At 43.7% G+C, this 12,834-nt stretch overlaps 1 protein-coding gene and 1 long non-coding RNA gene across 2 annotated transcripts in view; one reads left to right on the top strand and one right to left on the bottom strand.

The window, feature by feature from the left end:
* Positions 1-10,819, top strand: part of TRPC3 (transient receptor potential cation channel subfamily C member 3) — a 58,195-nt gene extending 47,376 nt beyond the window's left edge. The window contains exons 10-12 of the mRNA XM_083457211.1: positions 1,761-1,844; positions 6,464-6,539; positions 9,628-10,819. Of these exons, the coding sequence (XP_083313337.1) occupies positions 1,761-1,844; positions 6,464-6,539; positions 9,628-9,770 (303 nt within the window). The 3' untranslated portion in view covers positions 9,771-10,819. The remainder of the gene's footprint in view (positions 1-1,760; positions 1,845-6,463; positions 6,540-9,627) is intronic.
* Positions 2,192-6,479, bottom strand: LOC310685473. Its single transcript, XR_014515306.1, has 2 exons — positions 6,399-6,479; positions 2,192-2,761 (listed from the first exon to the last, which is right to left on the bottom strand). It is a non-coding gene; the product is annotated as an uncharacterized lncRNA (long non-coding RNA).
* Positions 10,820-12,834: the final 2,015 nt, after the last annotated feature.

The following is a 12,834-nucleotide window of genomic DNA, read 5'->3' as shown; positions in this document are numbered from 1 at the left end:
CCGGAAGGTGGGAGGGAGCCGGAGGAGCCGTCAGCAGGAAGGTGGGAGGGAGCCGGAGAAGCGGGGAAGCGAGTGTGCGTGCGTGCAGTGACCGTCGCCATGACAGGAGAGGCAGGGCTGTTTCGTCTAGCGAAGCAAGCCCTTAGAAAAATCTGTCTTGCGAAGCACCTCAGAAAACGAAAAACCCTTTCGTCTAGTGGGTTTTTCGTCTTCCAAGGCATTCGTCTTGCGGGGTACCACTGTAGTAACATCCAGAGGGCCAGAGGTTTCCCACCTCTGGTCTTCTACATAGTAGGGAAAGAACCAAAATATGGAATAATGAAAATAACCAAAGTATGTCTGCATCCAATCTCACATAGAGACAAATGCCCCATGTGAGGGAGATGGCTGGTGAGAGCTGAATTGTAAGCTATATACAGTGGTGCCTCGCAAGACGAAAAGAATCCGTTCCGTGAGTCTCTTCGTCTTGCGGTTTTTTCGTCTTGCGAAGCAAGCCCATTAGCGGATTAGCGCTATTAGCGGTTTAGCGGCTATTAAAGGCTTAAGGGATTAGCGGATTAGCTGCTAAAAGGCTATTAGCAGCTTAGTGCCTTAGAAAAAGTGGGTGGGGAGCGGAAAAAAACCCCCAGGAATCGCAAGACATTTTCGTCTTGCAAAGCAAGCCCATAGAGAAATTCGTCCTGCGAAGCACCTCCAAAACGGAAAACCCTTTCGTCTAGCGGGTTTTCCGTCTTGCAAGGCATTTGTCTTGCGGGGCACCACTGTAATGGAAAACTGATTGTACCCCACAAGAAAACAGATGTATGTGGGGCATTGCAAACAAATAAGGCCTTTTCCCTTTCCAGTAAGCCCCTTTTGTCATGCAATCCCTGTGGCATTATTGGGTGAGTTAGCAGAATCAGACCTTGCTATTGCGAGTGTGTTATTGGGGGGGGGGGCTATTGGAAGCATCCTCTCTCATTCAGTTCCAACATACCTTTTCTTTCCAGGGTTAATTTCTGGCAAAACCAGATTCCCAGTCTCTGGAATAGTTTATAGGGATGCATGTGTATCAGAGTTGGCCCGCCTTGGGCAGTGAAATTCTGCAAAGTGGCACCCCTGCTAGCGCACTGTCCCTGCTGACACATGACCCTGGTATGCGAGGCTTTGGCAGAGGGGCAGTGGCAGAAACTTCTGGTTTCGCCTCAGGCTGTGAAATGGGCTGGCCTGGCCTAGTGTGTGTGTGTGTGTGTGTGTGTGTGTGTGTGTGTATCACACACAGAGATATATATATATATCACTTTAAACGATTAAGTAGCTGAAGCATAGGAGAGATTAACAGTGAGAATAACAAGCTCCTTCTCTCTGTTTCAGTTTTGTCAGTATTCCTTGCACTGTTGTTTATTTTAATATGATGCTAATCTTAAATTAGTACGTTATAATAGTTAACTTCTTCTTTAGCCTGGCCACAAGCTCAGCGCTTGGGGAGCTACTAGCCAGTGCAAGCTAGTCTTTAAGTGTGTGGAATGCTGAATTTGTCTTCCATACTTGATTCCAGTTCAGAGAATAGGTAAAATACATATTCTTATTTGAGCACATCCTTGAAGTTGAGAATAAATACATGCACAAGTAGTTTGTGGAGTTACAGCTCAGCTTGCTTCTTTCAGAACGTTTTTGCTGGAAAATATACATTTCTGTAATCAGTTAGTAATGAATCAATGCCAGATTACAGTTGCAAATTCCATGGAAAATATTCTGATTTTAGATTTATTCTTTCCTAGCTCAATCTCTTTTCTCAATCCAACTCGAGGGTTTTTGAATCACACAGCTTTAATAGCATTCTCAATCAGCCAACACGCTATCAGGTGAGTAGTTAGTTGGGCAGTACAGGCAGCCATGATTATCTAAATAAATTACAAGTTTCCATGCAGCTCTGAAGTTGGACTGCCAATTCACAGACAAGTATTTTGTGACAGATCTGTTAATAGCTTAGCACAGAGCTTGCAGGAAGGAATCATTTTCCTGCTTGCTGCTATTTTCACTGCTCTGATGCCAAACCCCCAAATGACTTATTAAAACTTGGGTGAGTTTCGAGGTTGTGTGGCAGAAACTGCTGGGAGAAAATGCTGAGAAATGTGCCAGCAAATTTATTGCTGATAAGCTGCACACCCCTGGACTGTAGCCCACGGTGATTTCACTCAGGAATATTCAGTTAATTAATTGAATGGTTCATTTTAATTATTTGACCTAATTCACGAGTAAGTGCATTTTGTATATCTGCAATATGAAAAACCTTTAGAACCATCAAAATTTCAGATTCTCCAAGTGTGTGGCCATCACACCAACCACCCATATACAAGAGGGAAGTATTAGGAGGCTTGGGAGAACATAAACATTTGGAGCGGTGTAAAAAGCTTGCCGGGGGGGGGGGGAGCCCTGAGGGTAGCAGGAAAACATTAATTTTTTTTAACTTAGTGAGAGCAGATAATGCACAGAGGCTGCCAAACCCTTGACTATTGGTGGTGGTGGACCCTGGAAAACCAGGGGGTGAGGAATAGAATGGTGTGTTCTGGAAAAGGGGCATGCTATCTGACTGGAATTCGAAACAGAAACACTATGTATGCTGTAACATCGTGTTGCAAGCCCAATTTGTATTATTAAATGGAGAATGGAACAATTTCAGTTGTAAAACCTTAGATCTGGCTGATCGAAAGCTGGCACAGAAGGCTGAAAAGGTTAAGGCATAGGATGTGCTTTTGACTGTCTTTCTCAAAGTCCAGGCCTCTGGGTTCAAAGAAAAACGAGTTATAGCGCTGAAAGAATAGATTCATCAACATCATTTTAAAGCACCGGTTGTGTTGAATGCTAAGCTTACAGAACACTGTTCTAACAAAAGGTCAGAATGCAAGACAGACCATATTGAAAGGATCCAGGAGAGTGATGGAACATGAATAATTTAAATACCAATCTGCATAAACAAACACATGCATATTATTCAGATACAGTGATATGAAAGATTTTTCCCATGCCCTTCTCTCTCTCCCTCTCCCTTTCTCTCTCCTGTTGACATAAGTCTGACCTTGAGCCATAGAATACATGGGATTTTTATTTTCTGAATTGGAAATGCAGACCAGCTCTTCAGCGACTGCTATGATTGCATACAAGGGAGGGGAGTATGAATTCTGGCCCAGCTTGACAATTCCTGCCAGCAGTCCTGGAAAAAAATAATAATTTCTCCCCACTCACAGAAATGGCATGTGATGTGAGCACATTTTTGTTTGCTTGTTTTTTGTCCAGTGGACAAAAGGGTTACAAATGAAGCCAGAAACAGGTAGAAACAGCAATACCATGAAGATCTCTGTACAGCCCTAGCTGCATTGGCCCCTATAAGGTAAAGGTAAAGGTACCCCTGCCCGTACGGGCCAGTCTTGACAGACTCTAGGGTTGTGTGCCCATCTCACTCAAGAGGCCGGGGGCCAGCGCTGTCCGAAGACACTTCCGGGTCACGTGGCCAGCGTGACATCGCTGCTCTGGCGAGCCAGAGCCACACACGGAAACGCCGTTTACCTTCCCGCTAGTAAGCGGTCCCTATTTATCTACTTGCACCCGAGAGTGCTTTCAAACTGCTAGGTTGGCAGGCGCTGGGACCGAGCAACGGGAGCGCACCCCGCCGCGGGGATTCGAACTGCCGACCTTTCGATCAGCAAGCCCTAGGCGCTGAGGCTTTTACCCACAGCGCCACCCGCGTCCCTATTGGCCCCTATACTGGGACTTATTTATTATTTAATTCATTGAGGAGGCAACTTCCCGGGCTCCTGACTCTGTATTGTACATGCCAATGAGAGCAGATAACTGTGTGAAGCTGCCATAATGTTGCTTCTGGCTGAAGCCTTTGTCAGTTGTCCCTTTGCCATCACTATAAGTAAGACCTGAAAGAAAAGTGTGGCAGTTTATCTTTATCCCATAACATGAATGCTCTACTTCCTGCTTCCAATGTTCCAACCATGTAGGCAGGAATGCCTTCCCCCAAAATTCAGTTCTGCAAGCTGTAAGGGACTCGAGTGGTTCATTCTGCCCGTTCATTTTCCCTTTCAGTATTTTCTAAGTAACACTCAGTGTTCTATGGCTCAAGCTCAGCCTTTGTTGGGCTGTTTTGGGGAGATTAAACTCCTTTTGGGGTGTATGCACATACTGGACTTTTTTTGGAACTTCTTTTGGCACTTAGGATCTCTTAAGGCAGTAGTTTTCAACCAGTGTGCCATGGCAGCCTAAAGGTAAAGGTACCCCTGCCCGTACGGGCCAGTCTTGACAGACTCTAGGGTTGTGCGCCCATCTCACTCAAAGAGGCCGGGGCCAGTGCTGTCCGAAGACACTTCCGGGTCACGTGGCCAGCGTGACATCGCTGCTCTGGCGAGCCAGAGCCGCACACGGAAACGCCGTTTACCTTCCCGCTAGTAAGCGGTCCCTATTTATCTACTTGCACCCAGGGGTGCTTTCGAACTGCTAGGTTGGCAGGCGCTGGGACCGAACAGCGGGAGCGCACCCCGCCGCGGGGATTCGAACCGCCGACCTTTCGATCGGCAAGCCCTAGGCACTGAGGCTTTAACCCACAGCGCCACCCGCGTCCCCGTGCCATGGCAGCCTAGGGTGCCTTGAATGACGGTCAGGAGTGCTGCGGGCAACACTGGCCTCTGCCCCTATTTTCTTCCCTCCTTCCTCTGATGCCCTCTTGCGTCTCTGCCTCCCAAAGGCTTGCAAAGCTGTTTGTTGCAGCAGTGCTGGCTACAAACCCCCAAACTTGGCCCTCCAGCTGTTTTGGGACTACAATTCCCATCATCCCCGACTACTGGTCCTGTTAGCTAGGAATGATGGGAGATGTAGTCCCAAAACAGTTGTAGGGCCAAGTTTGGCTATGCCTGCTAGGCGAATGGTGCCTCTGGGGCTGGCCAGGGGATGCTGGTGCTAGGAGCTGAAGTGGCCTTGGAGTAAGCATGCAAGCAGGCGAGGGAGCCCAGCCTGTCAGCCCTTGCTGTTGGGAATGGACAGACATGTCTCAGGCCCCTGTGGGGCAGTGTGAGGACCTCTCTTTGGGGCAGGGGGCACAGCTCTGAGATCAGGGAAGGCAACAGTGGCTGACAGGAGGACTTCCAAGGAGAGGGGAGATGAGAGGAATTTGTGGGAACACTTCCCAAGGGAGGGTGTTCAAAAAGGTGTGAGGGGCTGCCAGCTCTGCAGGCCAAGGGTGACATAACTTGGCTCCTGAGCCTCATAGGAGTGCCACAGAAATAATATAGTTGGTCAGGGGAGCCATGGACTCAAAAAGGTTGAAAACAACTGTCTTAATGAATTCATAGGCTGACTTTCTACCAAAGTGCACAAGGCTCACATACAATAAATACAGTACTAAATAAGATAAAAATAGGGAGCCAGTGTGGTCTAGTGGTTAAGAGTGTGGCACTAAGACCTGGGAGACCAGCGTTTCAATCCCCATGAAGCTCACTGGGTGACTTTGGGCCAGTCAATGCCTCTCAGACTAGCCTACCTCACAGGGTAGTTGTAAGGATAAAATGCGGGAGGAGAACTATGCCCAGTCACCTTGAGCTCCTTGAAGGAAAGGTGACCTACATATGTAATAAATAAACAAATAAACAACAAAAAAAGCCGCCTAAAACATAACCAATTTACAAGCTGAAACAAACTCATCAGTAGGAGCCCTGCATCTGCCCTAGTTCTCGACGCCTTATCCTTTTACTACAAACCATTAACTCTAATGGATGAGGTAGATAATAAGAATAATTTAAAAATCCAGTGCCACTACAAAACCTCCTTGCCTGGCTTTTCCAGAGTAATCAAGTTGCAGTTACATAACCCTTGTCTTGCAAAGTCCCAGACACGGTGCCAAAACACAATTGAACGGGAAGTGTTTTGTCACAGTCAGTGTATACTGTCCTCTTCTCTATGCTTGCTCATGGTGATAACCTTCCTCTTGTTTCTCAGTCCAGCCGCTTTGGCTCTTGGCGCAGGGACACTGTGTTTGAGGGAGTGGTTTGACTTGAAGAAGTCATTCCCGCACAAAATGCCCCACCTCACGATTAAAAAGGTGGAATTCAATGAGCAACCTTTGCTGACACCTTGTGGTGAACAGGGGTTGCAGCCCTGAGAGGGTGCCTAAAGGTTGCAAGGTTTGTTTTTACGTATTTTCAGGGAGAAATAAGTGTATGAAAGATATTCAAGGTCCTTCTATTTACTGAAACAGCCAAGCATGTGGTGCTGTATTATATCGGGTACTATCCATGTCTAGTTTGGGCAGGGGAGGGGAATTAAATGGCTCTGTGTGGCATCCTGTAGGGTCAGGATCTCTTCCAGTCTGTGTAGCTCTGTGAGTTGTATGCGTGAGAAAGAATTGATTGTACTGTTACCTTTATGACATTCAAAGCATCGTGAAATGATAAACAGTTGTGGTGTTGTTGTTTTTCTCCAATAGCAAATCATGAAGAGACTTATAAAACGTTATGTTCTGAAAGCACAAGTAGACAAGGAAAATGATGAAGTCAATGAGGGTAAGAGCTACTGCAGACTTCTTAATATACTAGTACAGTAGGAAGACTCTGAATGTTGTCCCAAAAATGTAGCTACTGAGTCAGATCATAGTGCAGTAACCGGTACACTTAGTGCCTTTTATTGACTACCATCACCTCTTATTTTGCTGCCCACAGCATTTTTATCAAGATATGAGTACTGGGCACCTTTGCCATTACACACACAAAAAGCACTGCCTATACCACAACTACAACTATACTTACAACCAGATGTTTTAGCAGAAATTGGGAGCAAGTCACACAGCAACTGGAGAAACATATTTCCTTTTATTTTTTTGAGGTTCACCAGAAACTTAAATAAACTCTCTGCTGAAGCAGGCATCATTTATTCGCTTTTTAAAATTCATCCAGAAATTTTATATACCGCTGGATGGTAAACAAAGCTCCAAGTGGTTTGCAAAAATATAAAGTAAAACATTAAAATTGTCAAGTTAAAAGCAGGCGTTTCAAAATATGTGTCATGTTAGCCATCTGTTGCACTGAATTCGTGTATGATGTCAGGATAGGGGAAAGATTCGTGAATAGGGAACCTGTGGCCCTTTCGATGTTGTTGGAGTCCAACTCCTGTTAACCCTGACCATGGGCCAGGCTGGCTGTGGCTGATGGGAACTGAGGTCCCACAACACCTAGAGTGCCACAGTTTCCTTTTCTGATTTATTTGGTGCCTTGAAGGTTTAAATAAATAAGTAAATAGCTAGCAGAGAAGGGGAGACTTTGAAGGAAACCTTCACTGGTGGAACTGAAAACACTCTCACATTTTCTTACAGGGAGGATGTTAATATGCTTTCAAAAAGTAATTCCCAAATGTGTACTATGGGGAAAAGGCAGATTGGAGACTAAAAAATGCACTTGAAATAGAATGCATTGATTCACAGATGACATTAAAAAAACAACCCTCAGGAAACCTGAATTATGATTGTAAATCCACCTTTGTACATATGTGGCCACTGGCTGATTTAAAAACTTAATACAGACATACTGAAAATTGCCTTTCTGCCTTTCATAAATGTGCACTCATAATAGGAGAACAGCTCAGAAGCTATTTAAATGGTACAGGTGAAGTAATCTGTCTTAAGCTTAAGAAGGCTTTGCCGATAGCCATCTTCTATTCCAAACTGGAATAGTTTAGAGTCTTTAGTTATGAAAGATAATGTGATGGGGGATTAATACTTTGAGTGAAGGTTTCAATCTGCAGAAAAACCCTTCAGCAGCCAACTTACCCTCCAGAGATCTGGGGGATGCGAAAGAGAGATCCTTGCCTCTTTGGCTCCCAGGGTAAATATTTAAAATCATGAACCTGCCTCAGTCCAAACTCATGAAAATCTGTATGGAGGAAGCAATCCCAGGGGTTCTTTTTATTTGTCAGCTTATTGTAGGGGACATGCACATGTTTTCCCTGTAAAATCTCTTGAGCTAAATTAAACTTCTGTCAACAAATGTGAAGATGAATAGTTGCATATGAATGCTATAAACTAATTCTGTAGAGCTGTAAACTCTGAACTGCTTTATTTTTGAATTGGACAAAATAAAGTAGTTTAAGACAAAGGAGCTAAAAATACTTAAAACCCCAAATACCAGTGGTAGTGACCTTTAAAAACATATCCACGTGAGCTGAATTCTCTTCTAAAATTAGCTAAGAAAAAATATGTGACCTTAATACCTCAAGGATGTTGCTTTGCTGCTGTAAGATATGAAATGTTTGTAAGAGTATGGGAAATACAATGAATGCTATTTGTCATTTTTGGCTTAGAAGCATGAGAGTTGCATCTTAGACCGTCAAGAGAATAAAAACATACTTAGATTTTTGTTGAAGCTTATTTCTTCCACACATCACATGAAGACCACACGCACAGAAAAGTGAATTGCAGTCCTTTAAAATGACCCAGTTACATTTATTTCAATCCAGTTTCTAATGTCTTGTTAGTCTACTGTTATATATATTGAGGACTGATTGGAAATGACACTTTTGAATTTTGCTATTAATTCTTCCCTTTGCACAACCTTGAGATTCCTCATTTTTTTCTCAAATGTCATACTTCTCAGAGCTGATGTTGATTTCAATCGGTGGTGTATGCTAAGAATGACAAACTCTGCATCCAACACAATGTATTTAACAGTCAGAAATTTGAATAATAAATTATTATAGCAGAGGTACTCCATTTGATAATGCATTTTTCATGTGGATCTCGCCAAAGCTAAGCACCAATAAGTTCCATTAGATCAAAATGGGAGCATCAAGCATTTCGAGGGGGGGTGTAAAGCATTAATTTCAACCACTGAAATTAATAGTAATGTAAAAGTGATTAACTTTGGCTGGATTGTGTCTTGTTCTCAAAATGCAGTTAAATAATCAAACAGTTAGAGGACACATCATTGCTTGTTATCAGCCCCACCAGTTCAAAGAAGAATACAGTAAAAGCTTTAAGTAATCTAACTTAATAGTTCAGTAAAGCTTGCAGTCATAATGGAAATAAAAATAGATAATAATAATAAATTGTCCAGTAGCACCTTACAGACCAACTAAGTTTTGTTCTGATATAAGCTTTTGTGTGCATGCACACTTCTTCAGTCATAATGGAATTACTTATGTAAAGCAGCTCCTTATATAATTCATCAGCATAGGTTTAAAACATAAGAATATAAGAAGAGTCTGATGGATCAGGGCAGTGGGATAAATATTCCAGCATCCTGTTGTCAGTTGTTTATTGTAAGCCTGCAAGCAGGACCTAAGTAATAATAATATTATAATAATTTATTATTTATACCCCGCCCATCTGGCAGGGTTTCCCCAGCCACTCTGGGTGGCTTCCAACAAAATATTAAAATACAATGTTCTGTTAAAACATTAAAAGCTTCCCTAAACAGGGCTGCCTTAAGATGTCTTCTAAAAGTCTGGTAGTTGTTTTTCTCTTTGACATCTGGTGGGAGGGCGTTCCACAGGGTGGGTGCCACTACCGAGAAGGCCCTCTGCCTGGTAGTATCCAGTACTACTTCAACTGCTTGGTCTTTGTAAGCTGTCTCAACAACTTTCTTTTTACTAATTACACAGGTGAACTTAAGGAAATTAAGCAAGATATTTCCAGTCTTCGCTATGAACTCCTTGAAGACAAGTCTCAAGCTACAGAGGAGTTGGCAATTCTCATCCATAAACTCAGTGAGAAACTCAACCCAAATTTAACGAGATGTGAATGATCTCAAATCCCTGGATTTTGACCACAGCACAAGTATTGGCAATAATATTTATGAGTGACTTATACTTGAAAATGTATTGTAGATTTTTAGCACTAAATAACTTTATGTACAGCTTTATTTGAAATACAGTCTTAGAAGATTTTATGAATTTACATGCAAAAAACCCATTTATTTAATGTGTATTATAAAGGATATTTTGCATTTATTTAATAAGGTGCAATTGTATCTAAACAATCTTGCATTGCAAATAGTTTTATCAATAAAATGTGTATCATTTGCACTGAACAAAGAAAAAACAACACTGAAGACTAGGGCTGCAATCCTAAACCGGTTTACTAGGGAGGTAAACACGTTTAGGATTGTACTGCATATGTCCTCCACCATGCTGATGGGAGATGTAGTAACCAAAATACAGCCAGCTCAGTGAAAGATTACTTGAAGGTACTTTGCATATGATCCAGTTAAAATTAAAGCACGTTGAACTCCCATTGATTTCAGTGGCATGCGCTTCTCACACTGATGTACAAAACAAACACAGCACAATCCTGTGCATGTTTCCTTGGAAGCAAGTCCCCCACGTTTAGTGGGCCTTGGATTGCAATCTTATACATGCTTCCATTGAACTCACTGGAGCTTATTTTGGAGTGAACACGTATAGGATTGCACTGCTGCTTCCTAGTATGGATACTTGGACTAACCTTTTTAAGTGCTTAATTTTCACTGGATCACACCCCTTGATTTATCAGCTTTCTTAAGAAACAAGCCATGGCATGGACAACTGAATGTTTAATAGTGAAGATAAAAATGCGGCTATAATAGTAATAGTGCCGTTAAAATTACCTATACCTATGTAAGTTTGCATATTTGCTTTCAGAATAGGAAGTATTTTTTTTTTTTACTTCTAACTAATGTGAACTGTCAATATACATTTTCATGTGGTGAAGATGATTTTTTAAAATTTAAGATACTATGCAGGGCTGATATTTTGTTACATTTGTTCTAAATAATGCCTCTGATGCGTACTTGTTAAATAAAATATTCATACTTTATTGACTCTCATTTTATTTTTAATACTACGCCAGTAGTGAGTAGGGATGCTCAAGCAGATTGAGGGGAAGGGGATGGATGGATGGAGGATTGGTGCAAACAACCTGGAACTACAGGGCTGAGGAATTGGTTTAATGCAGGGTGTGGGAACAAAAGAAAATCAGTCAAATCTGGAACTGCAGTCCTCTAGTACAGGGGTGTCTAAACTTTTTTCAAAGAGCCAGATTTGATGAAGTGAACATGCGTGAGGGCTGACCATTTTGCCTGACATTCTTTGAACCATTAAAATTAAATGCAAGTTGCTAAAGTTCATAGCAGAGAATGTCTTCTCACACAAATATGTTGGGCCAAACAAGCTCAGCATTTTCTTAGCCAATGTTTGAATCTCTTGAAACCGGCTCTTATCCATTTGGCGGTAAGAGTTCACAAGAGAGAGCTGTTGGTGACGACTAAGCAACTCAGTGTCATAATGCAGCTCAGTGAGCCTGAGCTGCAGCTGATCTGGAGCATCATTGGGGTCAACAGAGAATGGAGAGGAGAAAAGGCTGGTCTCCTTTTCAATAGCAGCAAAATCCTGAAAGCGCTGTTTAAACTCCCCAGCCAGAGATGCAATGTCTGCTGCATACCTGCTCGTTTGCGCACTGATATTTTCCTGTGGAAAACTGTTCATTATTTCCTGCAACGCTGAAAAATGTATGGTATTGGGCTGTGTTTGTGACAATTGCCGTTGGAAAAGTTGCAGCTTTGTTCCAAAGGCTTTGAGGTGTGAATAAAGCTGGTTCACCGCGGCATCTTTCCCCAAAGACTCGTGCTCAGTACATTCAGATGCTTTGTTATGTCACACATTGATGCCCGTAACATAACAGTGTGTGGGAGAAGGAGACTTGATTAGGAGTCTGGGAAAGGTTAACTACCACAAAGGCTCCCTTTCGAGATTCCACTTCCAGGTGTGCTGCTGGGAATGGGACAGTTCCAAAATCTTGTAAGAGGCAGAGTCACACGCACACAAAACTCCTAATTTTGCCTTCTCCTCAGACCCATTGCTTCTGTGCCTTTCCCGTCAGCAACCTTGGCTCGGATCTAGGGGGCAGCCGAGAATCTTAACTTCTCTTCTCAGTGGGTCAATGCCAACTCCCTGGCTGTCAGCCTCAGAGATGGTGGGGGCGTCGGCAGTAAGGAACTGCAAGCCTTTCCCTCTCTTAATTGACATCTTTCCACAGGGCCTGCAAGACAGACCTGTTCCACCAGGCCTTTGGCTGTAAACCTCACAGAACTCTAGCCCAATGGTTGCCATTAATTTGATTCTGAATTTATTTTAGAATGACTTTCTATTAATTGACTGTGATTTTATATAAACTGTGCTATTTTTACTCTTGTAAGCCGCTCTGCGCCCGGCTTTGGCTGGGGAGGGCAGGATATAAATAAAATTTTATTATTATTATTATTATTATTATTATTATTACCCCCCGTGTTCCTCACCGCCACAATATCCGTTCGTTCTTCTAAAAACCCCGCCTGCTTGGGGTGGCAGATGCCTGCGGCATCGCGACCTCCCCCTCCCCACCTCCAGCAGCCCGACCCACCACCTGCCCGGCTCCATCCCTCGCAGTGCGCTCCAGGTGCCCAGCTGCGTCTCTCCCTGGTCAGATTCACCTGCCTAGGGCACCAACCAGCAGCACAGAGCGCGGGGCGGCGGCGGGACAGAGACCTGGGTGGTCCAGCGGGCGATATAAATAACATTATCTGGGCAAGCAGGGACATTTCTGCCCAGGGACAGCTCTGCTGCCCGGCCCAAATAGCCCTGCTCCCTCCGGGGGAGGGAACAGAGGGAAGAGCGGGGAGGAGGCGCCTGCCCTGCATTGCAGCACAGCGGCCTCCGCAGTACTTTTTGTGTGCAAGACCTCCTTTGCTTTTATGCAAGATGTGTTCGCCTTTCCCCGCGGGATGAGCAGCACCCCGTCGCCATGAGGTCCCCCTTGCTTTCCGAGATGACTTTCCACTCCTCCTCGGCAGCACC

The sequence above is a fragment of the Podarcis tiliguerta genome (assembly GCF_965153285.1).
Source record: "Podarcis tiliguerta genome assembly, chromosome: 9".
In the NCBI taxonomy this organism is placed as follows: Eukaryota; Metazoa; Chordata; class Lepidosauria; order Squamata; family Lacertidae; genus Podarcis; species Podarcis tiliguerta.
This window is presented reverse-complemented; position numbering and strand designations above follow the sequence as displayed.